Here is a 21,024-nt window from a genome sequence, read left to right as displayed (position 1 = left end):
TGGGGTGTTTATAACTTAAGATGTGTTTTTCTTATTGAATATGAATTATTTAAAACATAAGTAAAACAGTGATATATTTCCAAAGCTGCATTTTTACAGATACTGTATGTAAGGTCATTAGCATTTACCTTCCTCAAACAGCTGTCATAATTCATAATATCCTCTTTGGAGAAATAATAGGTATATCTTGATTTTCATTGACAGCTATTAGTATACAGTAAGTAGCTTGGAGTGGATGCTGTGATGTGGTTTTACAGTGCCTCTTAAATTCACCACTGCAGTCTTCTTAAAATTCAGTTTCACGTACACTTACTGTACCTCATACCATGACACAATCATAGTGTTTCTAAGTAAATGTTGACTTTGAGTGCGACAAGAAGGATTTCTGAGTGCAAAAGTCACAGAATTAGTGTGAAACCTCCTTTTAGGCATAATCCTGCTTTGAATTCAAAGTCTTCCATTTGGAGCACTTGAGAATAATTTGTGAAGGATTTAAAGTTGTCATAGTAGATGCCAGGCAGTTCTCCAAAATATCTTAGATACAAGACCTCCTTGCATACAGTACTTCTTTCCTCCCACTCACTTTTTATTCTTTTTCCATTTGTGAGAACTGTGATTGTGATGTTGGATATGATGAATAATTTAACATTTAATAGGTGCAAGCAGTGCATTTGTGCATGGTGAAGAACATTTCTTAGAAGCCATCTGACTACATCCTTAAATAGTTTTAACTATCCAGTCTTAAATGAAGGTATTTATAGTAAAAATTTCCAGGTATGTGGACTGTTTGAATCTTGTATAATTTTTGTTTATAGTTCTTTGTTTTTTTTTAAAGCAAAAAGTTGCTTGGAATAACTGCAGTATTTATCAGGCGTTCTTATTCTGTTGTTTTCCCTCTGTCGGTTTGCCAAAGACCTTTTCTCTTTGAAAGCTTTATTTTTTTTCTTGTTATTGAAGGAAATGTACTGTACTTGTATCCCTTTTCTAGAAGAACTGCCTGTGCTTCCTTGATCATAAGGTAAATAGACCATGAGCTGGTGACCCGTTTTACTGTGAAAAACTAAGAACTGGGCCATGTTGTCCTGATTATACAGTACAGAGAAGTTGAAGTGCTACTTAATGAAAATCACTTTGGCAATACATTGTGTACCTGGGATGCTGTATCTGCAAGCTATTCTTTGCCGAAGAGTAGCATAGAAATCGGCTTTCGTATAGGGGGGGGAAATGTATCATGTGAACCACCTGGAAAGCAACATAATAAATTATTTTTTTAATTCTGAAAAGTTTACCTGTATTAAATAGGGTTTGATGTACTATAAAGTACATCACCATTGTGCTCAAAATATATTTGTATATGTATACCTTTAAATATTAGTTGGAAGAATATGTGGAAAATAAACCTTTTGTACCTTTTTCACCATCAATAAAAGTGTTAGCAATTGAGCTCTTGCTAATCACATAATTACAAAATATGTATATTTTTATAAGCTAAAACTAAATTGAAACCATTTCCCTTGTACCTGGTTTTAGATGCACAGAAGTATCTCTTGCAAATGACTGCATTCTTTTGTAGTGGCTTGGCAGGAGGTTCTGTAGAAAGAATCCTGTTTCATCTCACTGCAAGTTCATAACTAGGCAGATTAAATTACAACCACCACAGACTGAACCACCCGCTGACAGTCTGTGGAAGTAAAGCTAAGGCAACTAACTAAATAAATAATAATTACTTACACTTCTATAGCACTTTTCTGGACACTCTACTCAAAGCGCTTTACAGGTAAAGGCCAAGCAGTTTTTGAAACAAATCAACATTAGAGTTGTAAAAAGGCACAGATCAGGAAAAGGGGTAAAACATATTTCAGGATCCTAAATGTTTTTTGAGCAAGTGAAAAGTACCCAGACACTGTCTTGATCAGGCATTTTAGTCTGAATGCAAAGTGTTAAATCTAACACAAACCCAGGATTGTGCATCACTCACTCAGCACCATTCATGCTATCCAGCATGGTGCTAATTAATTGCTTACACTTATATAGACACCCCACTCAAAGTGCTTTATAGGTGATGGGGACTCCTGTCCACCACCACCAATGTGCAGCATCCACCTGGATGATGCAACAGCATCCATAGTGCGCCAGAACGCTGACCACACTCAGCTATTGGTGGGGAGGAGAACAGAATGATGAAGCCAATTCATAGATGGGGATTATTGGGAGGCCATGATTGGTAAGTGCCAATGGGAAATTTGGCCAGGACGCCGGTGTTACACCGGTGTTTTCTCTTTTCGAGAAACACCCTGGGATTTTTAATGACCACAGAGAGTCGGGACCTTGGTTTTACATCTCATCCGAAGGATGGCACCTTTTTACAGTATAGTGTCCCCTTCACTATACTGGGGCATTAGGACCCAGGTAGCTCACAGGGTGAACACCCCTTGCTGGCCCCACTAACACCTCTTCCAGCAACAAAGTTAGTTTTTCCCAGGAGGTGTCCCATCCAGGTACTGACCAGGCTTACACCTGCCTAGCTTCAGTGGGTTGTCAGTTGTGAGTTGCAGGGTGATATGGCTGCTGGCAGCATTATGTTATAGTTTTGCTTCTTATTGGCAGGGAATGGGATACTTGTCAATACTGGTGGGATCATAGATGAAGCAAACTACTGGCAAATCTTAGAGAATAAACTGCTTCATACCTAGAACTGGGACAAAAATTATCCTTGCAGCTGAACAATAATCCCAAAGCTACACAGGAGTACCTAAAACTAAGAAAGTGATTGTCCTTGAGTGACCCAGTAAAAATCATGACTTGAATCCTGAGAATATGAGAGAAAGATTTGAAAACTGCTTTTCATAAGCATCCCCCAAACACCTTGAGAAAGCTTGAACAAAGCTGCCAAGTAGAATGGGCAAAAACTGCATCAAGCCAGTGTGCAGTTGATAGAGACTTGAGCAAAAGACTTGTGGCTGTAAATTTGCCGCGAAATGTGATTACACAAAATTTTGAGTTCACAGGCAGTCAACATATTTAGTTTTTGCTGACATTTACTGTAACGTTTGTTACTCTTACAAAGTCTTCAGTTGATGTATTCAGACTTTGCATCATTTTGTACTTTCACCAAATGGGACACCATAGAAAATGTCTGAAGAATACTTTTGCAAGGCACCATGTGCATGTTTTTAAAGCTTCTTCATGAACTATTTTCTTTGGCTTTGTTCTATACCTGAACGGTAAGCTTTGTGATTCAGCTGCTTAAAATTTGCATTGACAAATCCAAACAAGAAATAACAGGCTGCACTGTGAAGAAACAGTAGAGCAATATTGGTCAGCATCCTGTTTCTTATGAAGTGCGGACATGCTCACAGAATTATTATTTAAACAAATGTAAACTTCACACAAATATCTGGCAATTGGTTGTTGGCTGTGTGCAGCAGAAATAATGAAGGTCTTTTAAGTACTATAACATTTGTGTAGTATTTGAAAATCTATATATGCGGGTATTAAGTTATGTGTGTAATTACAGATCCAGAGACCTTACAAGAAAATACTTGCATAATAGTTATTCTTTTAACATTAAAGCTTAACAATTGAGCCATTACTCTAGCTTGATATTATAATTGAGATTAAAATATATTAGGTTTATGTTCTGCAGTCATTTTGGCGTAGTATTTAAAATAGTTTATGATTACAATCTCACAGCATCTTTTGTGAAATGGAACTGCCAGTTCACACCAAAGACAAAATAGATACAAGAGCTACTCCCCACTGATAAGCACCAATTAAGGCAACACTGTGCTTACTAAACGTCCGACTTATTGTTGATTTGTGAAGCGTCTAAACATGATAGCATGATAGAATTAAAGTTTGTGATTGAGTTGTCTTTTATGCACACAGTAGATGTGTACAATAATGTAACCCAGACTTCAAATCACATGAATACTCTGTGTAAAGAACTTGCAGATCGAACTCAGTCTGCTGTGTTGTTAGAAAGAATGATGATGTAAAGGAAAACATAAGTGTTGAAATGTGTCTCTGCATGCTTCAGGTACATGTTTTTCCGCATGCTTCACTGGGGCATATTGAGTCTCAGGGGTTTATAGGCAATGAAACCGACAGGAAATAAATTCAGACTGCAAGGAATCATTGAACTAAAGGGACATATGGCTTGATTTGATGTCTTGTGAGAAGAGCATGTTGTGCTCCTGTATCTCAACGGACATCTCTGAACATCTATTCAAACATTAATATGTGGGGGTGCAGCTAATCATTACAGCTAGGGCTGGATTGTGCTAGAGGTGTTCCCTAATTTTGTGGTAAGGTATTATAACTATACACAAGAATAATGCACCTAAAACGTAGTTATTTTAAAATTTGAAGTTAAATGGTCTAACTGCAATATTATACAAAAGGCAAATCATGCAAAGATCTGAAATACCTTGCTCACCTCAAGGTTTATTCTTGTTTACCCTGACTACGATACTTGTTTAAATGGAGCTAAAGGAGAACTTAATGAGTGGGGGAAAAAGCTTTAATTGCATAGTGTTACATTTACAGGCTTTTCAGGTCTTAACAAATAAAGACACACAGAAGCGTGAGTGTACTTCTATTTCAAATCTGGAATAGCTCCAGCTGTGATGCGGAGTGTTATTTCCATACACTGACATTATTCCAATCCGTTCACCTCCTCATAAGGGAAATATTTTTTCTTACTCTGAGCCTTGAAAGAACATGTTATTAGTCATTGAAAATCTAAATTATGGGTTTCTGTAGGTAGTTTACTACAGCTGAATTGATTAGTAACAAGACTTTCATTGTTTCCTGGTGACTTGGGAAAGTACTAGAGACTTGGGAATTTTAATCAAGTATTGTCCTAGGAGTGTGGAATAAATGTGCAAAATACAGATCAAGGAATCATTGTAAGGTTAAATATTAATCATGAAATTAAATTCAGAGTTAGTTTCAGGTATGATCTCCTGATAGTATTATCACAGTTGTGGCACCTGATCAGCCTGTGGACCGACTCCTTTGGGATGTTCAACCACTCTTCCTGTGCAGCTGCAGTCAGCTGTCAACGTTTTGCTGGTCGTAGATGTGACAGTAGCAAATTGGTCCTATGGTTCTATCTCCGTTCTATTGGAATTAGGTCAGAAGTAAAAGCTGGCCATGGTAAGACCATTACATTATTTTTGAGAAGTCTTACTATTTGTAATACTAGTACTGTGTGGTTTTGCATTGTAAAGTCTGCATATTGTTCTACTGAAAAATCAACATTTCTGTAATGGCTTGTAATTGTCAATGTACTGTGGAATTGTATCCCTCACCAATGGCGTTCTGATATTAAGGGTAGATTCCTTTCCATGCATTCCACGACCCCACCTGTTGGCATGGGCAACACAACCATTAATATACTACAACATCACAACATGGTCTTCCATCAGTTCTGTCAAAGGAAAAATGTCATTCACCAGTGACAAAATCCACCCCACCACACCACTCTCTCTGCCCCCACCTCAGATATTCTTAGCCCTTAGAAGATGGCGATAATCTCTCAGCTGTTAACATGCCAACTCTGAATGGTTACTGCGCCTGCTGATTATTTCTATGCTGACGTCAAGCTGCGTTTATTCTGCTAATGCAACGGATATTTCTTTCTGGAAATTCTGATGCCGTAGACGCCGAGATTCAAAAAAAGATTATAACGATGACTCAGAATGGATTGATGGGGCTAGTGCCCTCTTGCCTTTCACAATGGGTCGTGTTCCTCACAGAGCTGATTTAATTGGACAGATATCTGACTGCATAGTGTCTCATTCCCCATGTGACGTCTGTCCTCTATCATGCTGTGATCTTTCTTACTCAAGCAGTGACGATCATATATTTTGCTCTTCTTCCTTTAATTAAAACCATATCTTTTTCAGTTATGATGGACTGGGTGGAGAGTGGACTATCCAGTAGTTGCCTTTGGCCTCGCAGTTTCCAGTCTTTCATGTGGATATTATTGCTTTGTATAAGTCCACAGCGCACTGCACCGAGCTCCTGCCGTTATAATGGATGTCTGCAGCTTTTGTGTTCAGTAGTCTAATCTTAGCTCCAGGAGCCTCATCTCCCAAGAGCCCTTCTTCCACCTTTCTTTTTCCTTTGTTCTTTTTTCTTTTATTTCTCGTTGCCCCCTTTGTCTGGCCTGTTTCTGTAATAAGCTGTCTCAGTGTTTATGTATGTTCTTTTGTGTGTGTGTGTGAAATATGTATTAAAATGCAGGCAATTTAAAAATAAATGTATTTGTAAAAGTACTTGATCAATTAATTTTGGCCATATTAACTCAGTTCAAATACCAAATGGAGACATACATTTTATTTGTATGAAATCGCATAACCTGTACTCGGTATTCTCTCATTTCATGGAAGAGTACTAATCTAATGATTAGCAAACCTGTCTGCTCACTATTTTAAATGCAAGTAATATTACTGGAACGTGTCCAGTGGGCTGTTAGGTTAAAATGTACACTGTTTTAATTGTGCTCAATTAAGGCTCAAAATGCCCCTTATGGGAAAAGGGTAGGGCTCACAAGGCCATTTGTGAAGGCCTGCCAAGTACCATTGAGCCAGTAGCTACTTCTGGCTCAAGGAATGCCTTGCACGTGGCTTAATTCATTGGTGCTGACAGCAGCTACAAATGGACAACTAAAGTTTTGCTGGATTGTGTCATGCAATGACATCCTCTGTGAGTTGTCAGATTAAAGACTTCACATTAAGACCCAGGGGAAGGACAGCAAAATTTTCCAGCTGAGAAAAAACAGTTAACGGAGATCAGTGTTAGATAGAAGTTAGTCACCTCATGGTATTTAAACATAGCTCTTGTATTGTTTCTACATTTCTCCTTGAAAATGTAATGTTTGAATGTGGTAAACTCAAGAAGAGGTCTGCCGCTGTTTCATTTATTTTTGGTTCATACATGTTTCAGTGTCTGTTCAAGTGTTGAGTGTTGTTAACAGTGAATACATCTTAGTGTATTTTAGTCAAATTCTTGAGATAATGGTCTCTGAAACTGAACTCTTTGTTTTGATAAATGTACACTGAATGCATTTTTGTAATATTAAATATAGGATAAAAAATTAGCCGTGTCCTTAAGAAGGAAGTAAATGTATACCTACTACAAATCTATCTCAAACCCACAATACATTTGTTAAACCATTTTCTGTCAGTTACCTTAAACAGTATTAGACTATAATTACTATTTATAAACTAGTGTAGAAATTAGAAAGACACAATAAAAACTTTCATTTTATACATTTCTGCTCGAATTTGGTGCTATTGAATGTAGTATTAGCACATCAAGTTATTTTACATCCCATATTTTATGTATCTTTTACCACAGCTTGCTGAAAACTTTAACAATGACTTAGTTGTATTTGCTTGTTGTATTGCTTTAGTTGAATTAATTAAAATTGCGTTAAGACTTATACTATGTAATATAAGACGACAGTACAGCGAAAATGTGTAAAAATGAGATTTAAATGAGTTGAGAAGTAACTGTAAGTTTTAAAAGATTTGTGTCCTTTTCAGGTTATTTTTGTTGGAGGAGAAATATGGACATATTGTAAAAATGTTGAGAGAAAGGAAATAAAGTAAGAGTCACTATTTTTTGCCCTGGTTAAACAACAAGAGGAAACACAATTGTCATGCTTAAAGTAATATTCAGACCTACTTTGCGGCCTACCTTGATAGTATTGATTAGTTTTGCTGGGAAACCTGCAGCACACAGAACATTTGTTCACAGCCTTGGGTAGTTTGTGTATTGTCACAGCTTATGTCTGTGGGTCATGTATAGAGGAGCACGCAAGAGAGCAGGCAAAGCCAGGCATGGAAGAAAAACAAGCAGGATTGACGGTCTAAATCTGTGGTCAAGCAAAGTCCAGTAGACGAGGTCAGGATGAAGCGAGGGTTGTGAATCCAGATAAAACACAAAGCAAGGAACACCAGAACAAGTGGGAACTTGGAAGGGAACAAGTAGGCTCAGAGCAAAAGAACAAAAGAGCACAGAACACTTCCAAGGCAGATCTTAAATAGTGTGTTCCTACTGAGACAGGTGTGCTGGTAACTTATGCACAGGTAGAATGGATGTCACACCTGAGCCCATACTCACAGCAACTGGCTGATGGACAGGTGAGTAGAGGCTTTGCCAGTTCCTGCAGTGATGCTAGCTTGCTCCGCAGTGCTCGGGCAGGAGCAAACATGACAGTTTGTGAACAGAATCATTCCTTTTATTTAAGTTCCATCTCTGACACATTCCCTTAACTTGTCCTTTATCTCCTCACAGATCTTCCTACTCGCTTGTCCACCGTGTAAAACTGCAATGATCATCTTCAGGTGAGTAAGTGCACAGAGTGCAGAATTTGAAATAGTACAATGCCAAAGGAGGTCTGAAGAAACGTTATTTTTGGTTGTGTAGAGCCTGTGATCTTCACAGTGAAAACAATGCTTGAGGATGATATATTAAGTATTTTTGTCTGTTTTATGTACTTTAAATGGTGTCTGTTTACTTTGGCCTTTACAGCAAACGCTGAGACATTTTTTTCTTGTGAAATTGTTTACTTACAGTACCTCCTCTTATGTCAATTGTCATTAAGGGCAGCTACTGTATGAAGATGTTTGATGTGTCTCTCCAGGTTTTGGATAACATTTGATTCTATGCTATGTGAAACATAACCTTTTTTCTCCCTCAGGCATACTGAGCATGTTGTCTTTGTGATGACTCTTTCATTCCTCTAATCCATCTTCTGCCTCTTTTAATGATGGTCTGAATGAAGTCTTGATCATTCTGATTGAGTCTCTTGGTTGGAGGGTTGGTTCTTGGCCAGGATATTTGTTTTCTAAGACTGGATGTATGGAAGGAGTACAGTTCTGTGAAGTCATGCTCACTCATCTACCAGCACTCTGATTTATAAGGGCACACAGCTGTTATGGATTCAAAGCTTTCTTTCAGTACTGCACTGGGCTGACTTCCATACCGCTTTCAAGTTCATGAAGGAATTCAAGCTTTGTTCAGTCAGTTACCAACAGTCTGTCAGTCTGTCAATAGATGATGGGGACGAAACATCATGAGCCATTAATCCAATTTGCTAGCCAAAGGCATTTCAATGCTTTTCCCATGAATGCTAAGAAGTGTGACAGGACAGCACGTTCAATTGTGAATTGTATAGAAGAGAATCCCTCTCACTATCCTAGGCATGTCCTTTATTGTGCTTTAAATTACCTAGTTAGTGGCAATATTCAGAAGGATGGCTGCCATAACTTTAAAGCTCAAGTCACCCAGACCAACACTACAAAAGAAGTTGGGTTAAAAACTGTTAATATTCAGGATGCAGAGTAGCAACCCATATGTTCCTTTAGAGACTACCCCTGTGAAGACTGTCAAACTCCTTCTCGACATTGTTACTCCACACACTGTTCAGTGACAATTTGCCGAGTATAAAAATCTCATCTAGGTATTGCTTATGTGTGAAATCCAGCTTCTGTCTTCCTTAAGAATTTATGTACAGCTGCCAGCTATTGCTGGACTATAATCTTATTCAAAATTTAACTAGACATTGACAGTGACTTATTACAAAATCTTAAAAACCTGACCTGACACAAAAAGAGTAAGATTACAAAAATGAAAATGGAATATATGCAGAGTTATGTTAATTAATTTGTGATATAATTAATTCTTGTGACATTTTGCCAGTTTGACTTGAACACATAAGTGTATTGAGAGGAAATGTTGGCCAATCAGATTCTCTGTGACAGGCTGTATTTAGAACCTGACCTCATTGTGCAGTATAAATACTAAAAGGTTTAGATGTAAATCTCTTTGAATAGACCAGCATGTAGGTCAAATGTGATTTGATGTGACTTTCCTTTTTTATTCCTTGATTTGTCATGAAGTTTTACATGCAGTCGTTATTTTCATTCTCAGGCTAAGGTTTTTCAGTTGTAACAACTATGTGTGACGTTTCTAATACTAAACTTTAAAACAACCGGTAGAACTCAGGGGAGTGTTTTCTCCTTGAGAAGGTTTGCATGCATAGTATCTCATTTCAACACCATTGAACATTGCGCTGAACAAGCTCTGAAAAAGCACGCATCTAGCTACTCGCTGGATATATCTGCAGGATTTTAATGCTCTATACTATATCTTTATTTTCAGGTTTCGTTTTTTAAAACTAGCCCACTTTTCACCACAGAATTCATATCTGTTTTTCTGCATTCAAGGCTGTTCACTAATTTGCTTGATCCCCTCCTGAAGTTGTTTAGAAGATTTTTCTAGTTTCCTAGTTATTATGCATTCCAGGAGAAATGTGGCTTCACATGAATACACAGTATGCTATAAATAATGAAAACCAGCAGCTGGTCCTTTTCTATGGGGAACTGAATTATACTATCTTCAAAGAGAGGAAAAGCCTCTGTTCCTACCCCATCAGACAGTACATGGCTCAAAAATCATAAATGTTTAATTTTTTATAGCTTATCATATAGTACACTCTCCTAGTTATTACCTGTAAAAGTGCTTCAGTCTGTTGACTGAAAGTTAATGAGCTTTTTCTTTCGTGTTTATCAGTATTTTAACCTTCTGGGATAGCTTCCTCACTGCAAGGTGTTTTGTGCCTCCTTTACCAGCATACCCTTTTATAAGGGTACCCATGTCTTGAAATAATGTTTCTACAGTATATATCTTTTATTTAGGAGGTTACAGATTAATTATTTTGATTCTAGTCTTGGACATTAAAAAAGCTCTGTGGATAGTCGTTGGTCATGGTAGTCATGCCCAATAGACAAGAATCATCCAACAGATTTTTAACAAAATTTATTATGGAGTAAGGAAGTAAGGAAGATGGTAATTGAAATAGAATCACTACTTCTTTGGCGTTTTTCAGTTTGAAAGAAAAAGTGTATGCGAGAAAGTTTCCCAATGTTATCTTCTCAATTGGAGACTGAGTTTGGCTGAAAAAGAGCTCAAGACAGTGCCAGCAAAAGAAAACAAAACTTTTTCATTAGACGGACCAGCATGTCTTTGAAACCAGACTAACCTCAAATGCATTCTGCTAACTAAAAACAGAATTGTATTCAGCTTTATATGAGGTTGAAAAAATATCCTGTTTGAAGTACAATAAAATCAATAAAAAATAAAGACAATAGATTGCAATATGAAGTAATTCACAAGTTAAAATTCTCACTCTGAGAAAGAAAAAAATATATCATTTTCCTACATGGCTTTCACAACCAAAATACAGTAATAAGCGTTTACAGACCTGACACAGGTTATACCTGTTTGTATATGTTGTATACCTGTCTGTGATGCTTATGGCTATTATGATCATGTTTTTAATTTCAATCAAAGTTGTTTTGTTTCTCGTAATGAGAATGGCATTCCAGCCATAATGGCCCATCGGTCCAGAGCTTATTGTGTTTTCTATGCTGTTAAGCAAACAGCACACGATTCACCATCTGAATGAGACATCAGTCCATCACAGAGTCTGCAGTGGGAACTCACCCAGAACCCACTAGTTTGAGTCCAGAGACAGATCACCTATTCTACACTGCCCCCCACGTGGTCACGTACATTAGCATGATTATTTAAATTCATACAAAAAGAGGTTTTGTCTTTCTGGATATGTTTCACCTCAAAAAGATATTCTGGAATTATTACATGTTTCACGTCTGTACTAGAATAATTATCAAGTAACAGTGTCTAGCTGTGAACATGCTAGAGTTGAAAATAGTCATGTACTCTAATGCTGTCGACACAACATTCCAGTCAGTTCAATAAGGACAAAACCATAAGCTTGGCATGAAAACAGCACGAAGTTCAAAGGTAAAAAATAAAATAATCAGAAACAGTAGGGGAAACAGGTAATTGTTCATTAAAAGTAATGCAGCTATTCTAATCCTTTCAAGAGGTCTGTTGTTTGTATTGATGTCTGACTTTTACTTTGGCAGTGCACAGGGCAGTGTAATCTGGTGGATTCTCTTAGGGTGTGGTGTCAGCTCCTCCCAGTTTTACATCTGCTGAGTGGTGTTTTCTGGAAATGTAAATTATTTCCACTTGCACATCTAGTGATGGTGTCACATTTCTAACCTAGTAACAAGCTTGAAGTGAGGAATGTTTGCATAACTAGAGATCAGGGAAACAGAAGTAGTTTTCTTACTACCTTCCAAGAGATATAGCCTAAATGCTTTAAAATAATGTACAGTAACAAATTTTATTGTTGGAAGGCTGTTTTTTTGCATTAAAATGATAAACACTGTTTTGAAAGCCATAACAGAGATCATATCAATTTAACACTTCACTTTCTCACTAATTGCAGGTCGAAATTAAAATCACCTGTCACTTTTGGACCTTTTTACAACTAAAAAGTGCATTTAATTAGTTTCTTTCTGAAGAAATTACTGTATTTTTCATATTTCATATTGACCTACACATCCAAACTGAATCCAAATTGATCTACTTTTTAGGTGTGTATGTTAAAGCAGTTCTTTAGGTTTTGGGTTTAGTTCTCAAGTTGGTTTCGAATTGCTGTTTAAGCTCAATAGGTTAGCTTCAGTGAGTATGTTATAAATGGAATGGAACTTAAAAAGAGCAATAAAGTGTTATCCTGAGCAGTTAATTTGTTCTGATGTTGCAGGGGCTCTGAGATGTCCTTGACAAGAACTTAGTTATGACCACAGGTAATTCCAAATTTCTGACACTAAACTTGTAACTGTACACCACTGGTTCCCAGCTTTGTCCTTGGGGACCAACAGCTCTTCACCAAAGAGGATAGTTTAACTGATCTAATTATACTTTGACTGGAAAAGAGTATTTCTCATACTTGAGCTGTTGACAATGTAACTAGTTTTCCAGAAAACCTACTGTAACCCAGAATCCAAGTCCAGAGCTGGGTGTCCCTATTATAGACAGAGAGTAAACAATATACAGGTAATACTGGAAACTCAATAATAACCAGAGGCTGTGAGTGAGGCCAAAAGCCATTAAAAACATGTAGTGGCTGTGTGGTTTGGGTTGACCTTGACCTGTTCTTCTTTTCTTTGGTATCCAGGCTGCAGGTTCACATGCTGAATGGGGCCCTGTTGGCGTTGCTCTTCCCTGTTGTCAACACCCGGCTGGTGAGTATTCCCTCAGTTCACGGGCATTTACTAAATTTAGCATGTTGAATGGAACCCAAGATAGGCTGTCTTTTTACATGCGCTAGATTCTTTGTCACCGTCCCATTAATCTGTACTTTTGTTGTTCAGCTAGACACATGGCTGTTTATGAATGTAAGAAAAATTCAGTCACAAAATCCTAAAATTCTAAAAACGAATCTGTATATGAGAAAAAGAACTACTGAAGTGTACAGAAGGACTTTGTTTTCTTCTATGTTGCTGAAGGTCATTTTAAACCTCCTGAGACCAATCCATAAAGGAAGGTATAGATAATTAATTCTACCTTCTGATAGACATGGCTTACTTATCTTTTTTTGTGATGATATTAGTTTTGCAAATAAAAAATACTGTACAGCTTATAATTCATAGTACTAGTTCCCCCGTAACAGTAAATATAATATGAACCAAAGCAGAGTTCATCAGATTTGTTTTAGGCTCTGATGAGATTCCAGTGAGTGGTTTAAATCATAAGTGGTTTATTGTTAACTGTTGTCCATGAAATCATGCAGTGCAAATGCTTCAGTGCTATTTGTTTAAAAAAAAATTGCAACAAAGCAAAGAAACATTATAGGATAGCACATATAAAAATGACATTTACAGTCAACATGTAACTAGCAGAATAAGTTATACAGAATAAATGCATATGGAGTTTTGTTTCTTATTATTTCATTTCAGTGCCCTACCTAATTGTATAAATATTGAAAGCATGGGAAGTTTTATCAGAATTTAAACACTAGGCAGCTGCATTATCATTCTAGTATTGTGAAAGTTCTGAAATGAAAAAACAAGTTGTAGTTTGATTAGAGAAAATATCACAGTTGCATGTACTACTGAGAAGGTGATTTTGAGAAGCTGAGATAATTGTGTAAAGGAAATACACAAAAAAAACCTAGCTTCCTTAACTAAACTTGCAACATGCTATCATTTTTGTAGCTGCGAAAATAAACCACTTGCTCAATGCTGACTATCTAAATTGTGATTGGCTGATCCTGGTGGTAACAGTACACAAGAAAGAATTTTGCCAAGTCATTGTCAAACCACAAGTAATAAAACTAGTGACTAGAAATTTAAGAGAAGGCACATCCAGTTTGTAAGTTTACAGTAATATGAACATAAAAAATGTTCAGAGCTCATGGTGTCATTTAAAATGTCATGTTCTTAGTAGTACTAAGGTCAAGAACAGTAAAATATGAAGAACAGTATTTGAGGTTCTTACAGCACCAGTAGTAACAATAGCAGCCTGCCAAAGATCCACTACAAAAGTCTTGGCAAACTCTAGTCTTGCCAGTAGAGCTCATAATTATTTAATTAAACTAAATATTTTCTTAGCTGGGATAGTTCTGCTTGTTATATATGTAGGTGGCAAATTACAGAAACCCACAATTTTCTGTCCTGTGGCTGGTCTGATTGAGGACAACATTTAGTACATTTTGAAGTGAGAAAAGTATAGTTTATACTACTTCCACAGACACAAAAAATTGCAGTAATAACAATAATGATAGAGTCATAACATTTTGGAGTATCTTGTGGAGAAACACAACCTCAGAAGTTTTTCTCTTCTTTTGGCTAAGTAGGTAACATTAATTGCAATTGCCAACCAAGAACGAAACACACAACTCACACACACTATATTCTAGTGTCTCCAGTATTTGTAGGTCAAGCATTTTTAGGTATACTATTTTCTGGATAAAAACTGTGTGGTGTTGTCTTCCGTAGCCCATGTTGATTAAGTAAAAATATGGTTCTTCAAAGCAGTTGAGAGACAATGCAATCAAAAGCTATGTTTCTGTTGCTCTGACAAAATATTGCTGTAGTAGACATGGACACCTCTCTTGTGTAAAAAGAAACCTTAACGAAATTATTCCCTGAGAAAATGCCTTCAGAACCAGAGATTATTAATTGTAATAGTTCACAAAATAGATGTAGGTTTCCAGTTAGTTTATGGTCCTGGTCAATTATTTAATTATTGCATTTTTAGTGGCATAGTCTTATTTGGTGCACAACAGCATGTGACTCTCGAATTAGTTACTGAGTTTTCCAGCAGGAGGGAAAAGTGCAGTCAGCCATGGTTCAGATATTTGTATCATTAACCAGGCATGAATCTGACATACCACTCAGGTCTTTTTTGTTTCTCTTGAGTGAGGAGGGCTTTTGTTTTTCTGTTTTCAAGGAGCAGTGGTATTTGCATATAAACTGTCTTGCAGGGTGATTTAAAAATGGTGTAGAAGTGATGGTATAATTTTACAAAAGTAGAGGGGTCCTTTTTGGCACTTATCCAACTATTTATTCATATGTTTTGGTCCTTACATCATTATGGAGCTTGAAATATTCATTTCAGTTAGATGTTTATTTATATGTACTTTTCAGGAGTCCGAGTAATCAAATTAAATTCCCAAATAACTTCTATCCAGAAGTACCATGTGAAAGGGCAGGTAGCAAGTGTTACAGTGAGAACGTTGTGTGACAGTTCTTGTACAGTAAGTGTGGTGTGCTCTGCAATGTAGCCTACGATGACACCCAGTGAAAAAATTACCATGCCTTCAGAAAGTATTCATCCCCTTGGATTTGTTCACATTTTGTTACAGTCTCAAATAGAAATACATTTATATGGGATTTTTTTCACTGGTTGGCACAAAATAATCTATAACGTCAAAGGTACAAGGATTCTGGAATTCTTTTTGCCCATAATTTAAAAGAGAACACTGAAATCTCTTCACTTGATAAGTATTCACTTCATTTGCAAATTGAGCCCAGGTACAGTACATCTAATTTCCTTGTGAGATAAATCTAAAACCTGATTGTACATGTGGCCTGTTCAATATGATTTCAGGGAGGGTGGCTCGGTGGCATGTGTTCTGCATGTGGTTTGTATGTTCTTCCTGTGTTTGTGTGAGTTTCCTTCCACTGTCCAAACACATAGGTTGGTAGGTTAAATGGCTTTTGGGAAACTTTCTCGTAGGTGTGAGTGTGAGTATGTCCCTGCGATGGACAGGCATCTCGTCCAGGGTGTTTCCAGACTTACTCCTGTTGCTTGCCGGAATAGGCTCCAGCTCCCTCATGTCCCTAAATTGGGTGAAGCAGTTGGAAAATTAATGGATTAATGGATTTCAGAAGAAAAACACCTGTCTATGAGCTACAGAGTTCCATGACTAATATTTAAGAACCATTCCAGAGCACAACAGTCTCTGAGGCATTACTATGGTTGATTGGCTAGACAGAAGCTAATAGCATGCCTAGAGTTTAGAAGGACAAATTGTAGACCCTGAGACCATGTGGCAAAAGATTGTCTGGTCTGTTGAACAAAAGTTGAGTTTGGCCTTAGTGCAGTGCTACGGCTGGTGCAAACTAAACACAGCTGATCATTCGTGTAACATCATCCCTACCATGAATCACACTGTGGTAGTATCATCTTATGGGGGATGTTTTTCAGAAGTGGGGGACTGGGGAACTTGTCAGGATAGAGTGAAAAATGAATGGAGACAAATACAGGCAAAACCTTGAGGAAAATATGCTTCAGTTGGCAAAAGACCCAAGACTGGGGAAAAGATTCATATTCCAGCAGTGTATCAAATCCCAAGCGTACAGTCGAAGCAACACTAGAGTGGCTTCAGAACAAGAAGGTGAATGTGCTTGAGAGGCTCAGTCAAAGCCCAGACTAGAATCAGAATTAAGAATCTGAGGATGGACACAAAGATTCACCGTCTCTTCTCATCCAGCTTGACCAGAGCTTGAGAAAATCTTCAAGGAGGAATGTACAAAAATCCCCCAAAAAGCTGGTACAGACATTCCCAAGAAGTCTCAGGACTGTAATTGCAGCAAAAGATGATTATACAAATTATTAACTCAGAGGGGTGAATGCTTCATTAAACAAGACATTTCAGTTTTCATAAATTTTTATTACATAATAAAAATACTTTTGCCCCTTTAATTTGTTATGTATTTTGTGAGAAAAAATAATTTCATTAGGCATTCTGGTCACAATAAAATACTATTTGCAGTTGTTGAGAGAATAGGTACTTTAGAAGACAGTATGTCTTTGATTCCCAGCTAAAATTGACTTTCCTCCTAGTTTCCAGTGTTCAGCATTAACACAAAATTGCAGTTGCATTACAATCGCTATGGCCCAACTCCTTGTGGCTTCTTTACAAAACTGTAAAACTGTAAGGGAAAAAGTGGTGGGAGTAAGAAGGGGGCTTTTAGGTTATGTAATTAAACACTTTGTTTGGACACTGAACAGCAGCAACAAACTCCTTTGAAGAGTAAGGTTACTTCCCCTGTTCTATTACACAATTCACTGGAGATGAATTGTTAAAATTTGGATTTTTTTCCTTTTACATCTAACTGCTTCCCAAAATGGGTTTTAATTGTGCTTCCTCAGCTTATCTGCCCCAGTCCACTATTGGAGATGGACAGGTTTACAAGGATAAACCTGGGTTTGAAAAGCATCTCCAGAAAATGTCGTTTCATTTCTGTATTTGCCTTATGTTTTACTTTCAAAAAACAGTATGCTGTGTCTCGTCTGTATAGGGCCCTTTATTAACAGGTGCTTGGCTCCAGATTAATTGTGTTTCACTGTCTGAAACTTATCTTCTTAAATATATCCATCTGCAGCTGCATTATAAGCAAACTACAGGTGCAGTGCTGGCTGTTTTTATTACACCTCCAGAGATTTAGATTGTGCTTTCATCTCTTTCCTGAAACCTGATATTCTGGCAGCTGTGTCACATGAGAAGACGGATACAAACCAGGTTGTGTTCATGACAAAGGAGATGATGATTTAAGTTAGCAAAAGTAACAACAATTCTGCATTTTTTGTTGGCTTTTTTCACTTTGTATGATGAAGGACATAAAGTTGAAGTTATTTTACAATGTTTAAATTCTCGAACTGCTGAAACAAGCCCTGGAAGAGGCCTGTGCGTCTTAGATCCGCTTTGATTTTGAAAGCAGACTCAGTGTTCAAAGTTTGTGGTTGCTGTGGCACCACTCACTTGAAGGGTTGAAGAGATTGTCAGATCCTTACCATGTGAAATTTAGCAGCCTTTCAGCTGTACGACATTGAAAACAACACAACAGTGAAAACGGCTACCTCTTGGTGTCGTTGTTCTGTTTTTAATTTTAAAAAAATATTTTAAAATGACTAATTTACTCCTGCTCTGCAGTTTCTTGCTGAAGATGAAGTTTGATTTTTTTTTTCTGGATGGAAAGTGTGGCACTTATTCCAGTACTATGTGCCCGTATGTACAACCAATCACTTACACTGGCTTCCCAGTGGCATCTCTAACAGTTTTCTTCCTTTCAGTCTTTCACGGGCCTGAGATATTTCATTTTGGTGTTCATGCTCTAATTATCCCCCCTTCTGAATTAGCTGCCTGTCATGTGCAGGTGATCAGACTCAGCAGCCAAGGCTGTTAATGACAAACCAAGGCTTCAGCATGTCTTCACCCAAGTGTTCCAGCAAGGGGCTGATGAATATTTCATGGATTCACTGAAGAAACAGCACTTGCTAGAGGAGGAAGGCTTGCCAAACAAATAACATTTTTTAAAACAAAAAGTAATTCAAATCATCCTTTTCTTGTCACAATATGAACCTGCTGCCCAAGCCACAAGCCACGAATGAGAAAAGTTTTACCGCAGAAACTTTTTTTATAGTGAAGATGTAATAGACCTTAAAAAGAGTTCAGCTGCCATGAAAGGCTTTAGCAACACAATTTAAAAAACAAGGAGAATTCAGTTTTTAATAGAGGATGTCTGAGGTATGCATTAATAGATCCCTTACCACAAACTTAATTTTGTTTCCGTTGTAATATTTTCAGCAATAAAAAAAACAACAGATTTTTTGTCTCAGATGGTAATGAAGATATGATTTGTTAATTTCACACAAAATTGGCTCAGAGAATTTAAAAGTTTCAGATAGTCCTTATAGACCTATATCATGGTTAAGGTGATGATGCATTATTTTTGGGTAGTGTTTTTTTGAATTTCAGAAAGAAAATCTCTCTGACAGTACTAAGACCGTTAAACAATGTGTAGCAGAGAAGGAACAAGTTAAGGTGTTTACTCCAGCTGAGATGTCAATAGCCATAGTAATAATAGATGAATGGCCTCTTACACTGGAAACAAAGATGAGGTGTTTATCAGTCTTGTTATACAGACTGGGCCCTTGTGCTGGAGAATCTTCTTGTACTGTGCCAGACACATCAAGTGTAGAACACACCACCATGCCGAGCAGACACCTGTGGTTTCTATCTCAAGACAATGCTAGTAAATTACTGCCATTATCAAAGTATGTACCTGTATATCTCTTTTATTTCTCTTAAAAAGTTAAGTTTTAGTAAGGTTTTAGTGTTTATATTGCTACTAAGGAGAGGTTTATGTCTGTTTTTTTATTTAAATTGGTGAAAGAGAATTATGTGAGGGCCCTCGTACTAAAAACCTTCAAAGGACGTTTATAAGGTCAATCTAATGGACTTCTTCAGAATCCATGGGGAAATGTGAGCCAGCAGGCACCAATTGACATTAAGCAGAAGTGCATTTAAAATGGGAAAGAGGAGGCATGGTTTCACACAAAGGGTTGTGGGAGCATGAAACAAGCTTCCCAGATATGTTGTCAAAGCCCATGGCTTCATTTAGAAAATCCTCGGCTCAACTACAATAGCTAAATCAAATAGCTAAAAACCAAACAGGCAAATTTGGAATGTCCTTCTCTTGTTCTGTTCTATTATACAATCTGTGTGTTTCTTGTGTGTTTTCTAATAAAGAAATTAAAATGAGCATGTCCAAATGTTATGAAATTATCCTCCATTTCCATGGATTAAATATCTGCCTTCTACATAATTTTCTCTTTTAAGCACTTCTTAATGTACAAGGTCTGGTCCATTTTATGCTTGATATTTTATATAGTTGAGTTATAATAATAATAATAATAATAATAATAATAATGATAATGATAATAAACTTTATTTTATATGGCACCTTTAAAGGTGGCTTCTCAAAGCGCTTTACAGGATGACAATAACAATAAATAAGAAGAATACAACAATAAATAAGAAGAATACACAAGATAAGACACAATTACAATTACAACAATACAACAATAACAATAGAGGAGACTGTGGAAGGTGGTACTAAGAAGAGCAGAGGGGTGAAGAATGGGACCAGTTAAGAAAAGGCTTTTCTGAAGAAGAAGGTTTTGAGTCTGGATTTGAAGGAGTTTAGAGAAGGTGACTCTGATATCCTTCGGCAAAGAATTCCAGAGCTTGGGGGCATAACAGGAGAAGGCCCTGTCACCCATACAATGTGGATGGGCTTGGGGGACAGTAAGGAGGGCAGAATTTGAAGAGCGGAGGTTGCGATGTGGGGAGTAGGGCGATAATAGTTCAGACAGGTATTGAGGTGCCAAGCCATGTAGAGCCTTATAGGTGAGCATGAGGATTTTAAAGTCTACGCGGAATTTGACCGGAAGCTAGTGCAAGGACTCCAGGATAGGAGTAATGTGAACACTTGCACTAGACCTGGTCAGGATTCTGGCTGCTGAATTTTGGACATACTGCAGTTTGTTCAGGGTAGATTTAGATACCCCAGCGAGTAGAGCATTGCAGTAGTCAATTCGAGAGAATACAAATATGTTGATCAGCTTTTCAGCCACAGTTAATGATAGCATAGGGCATAGTCTTGTGATATTTCTGAGGTGAAAAAAGATGTTTTGACAGTATGCTGCACATGTGGGTCGAATGTTAAGCCAGAATCGAATATAACCCCAAGGTTTTTCAATTTAGATTGAAGCTCAAGTACAGAGCCATCTACAGATAGGGTTACAGGACTGGCTTTACGAAGTTGATGGGGGGTACCA

At 37.3% G+C, this 21,024-nt stretch overlaps 1 protein-coding gene across 1 annotated transcript in view; it reads left to right on the top strand.

Annotated features, from left to right (window-relative positions):
• tmem164 (transmembrane protein 164) overlaps positions 1-21,024 on the top strand; it is a 50,328-nt gene that overhangs the window by 10,652 nt on the left and 18,652 nt on the right. The window contains exons 2-3 of the mRNA XM_088924987.1: positions 8,311-8,360; positions 13,070-13,136. Coding sequence (XP_088781113.1) covers positions 8,311-8,360; positions 13,070-13,136 — 117 coding nt within the window. The remainder of the gene's footprint in view (positions 1-8,310; positions 8,361-13,069; positions 13,137-21,024) is intronic.

Source organism: Atractosteus spatula, chromosome 9 (assembly GCF_055471065.1).
Source record: "Atractosteus spatula isolate fAtrSpa1 chromosome 9, fAtrSpa1.hap1, whole genome shotgun sequence".
Lineage (NCBI taxonomy): Eukaryota > Metazoa > Chordata > Actinopteri > Semionotiformes > Lepisosteidae > Atractosteus > Atractosteus spatula.
This window is presented reverse-complemented; position numbering and strand designations above follow the sequence as displayed.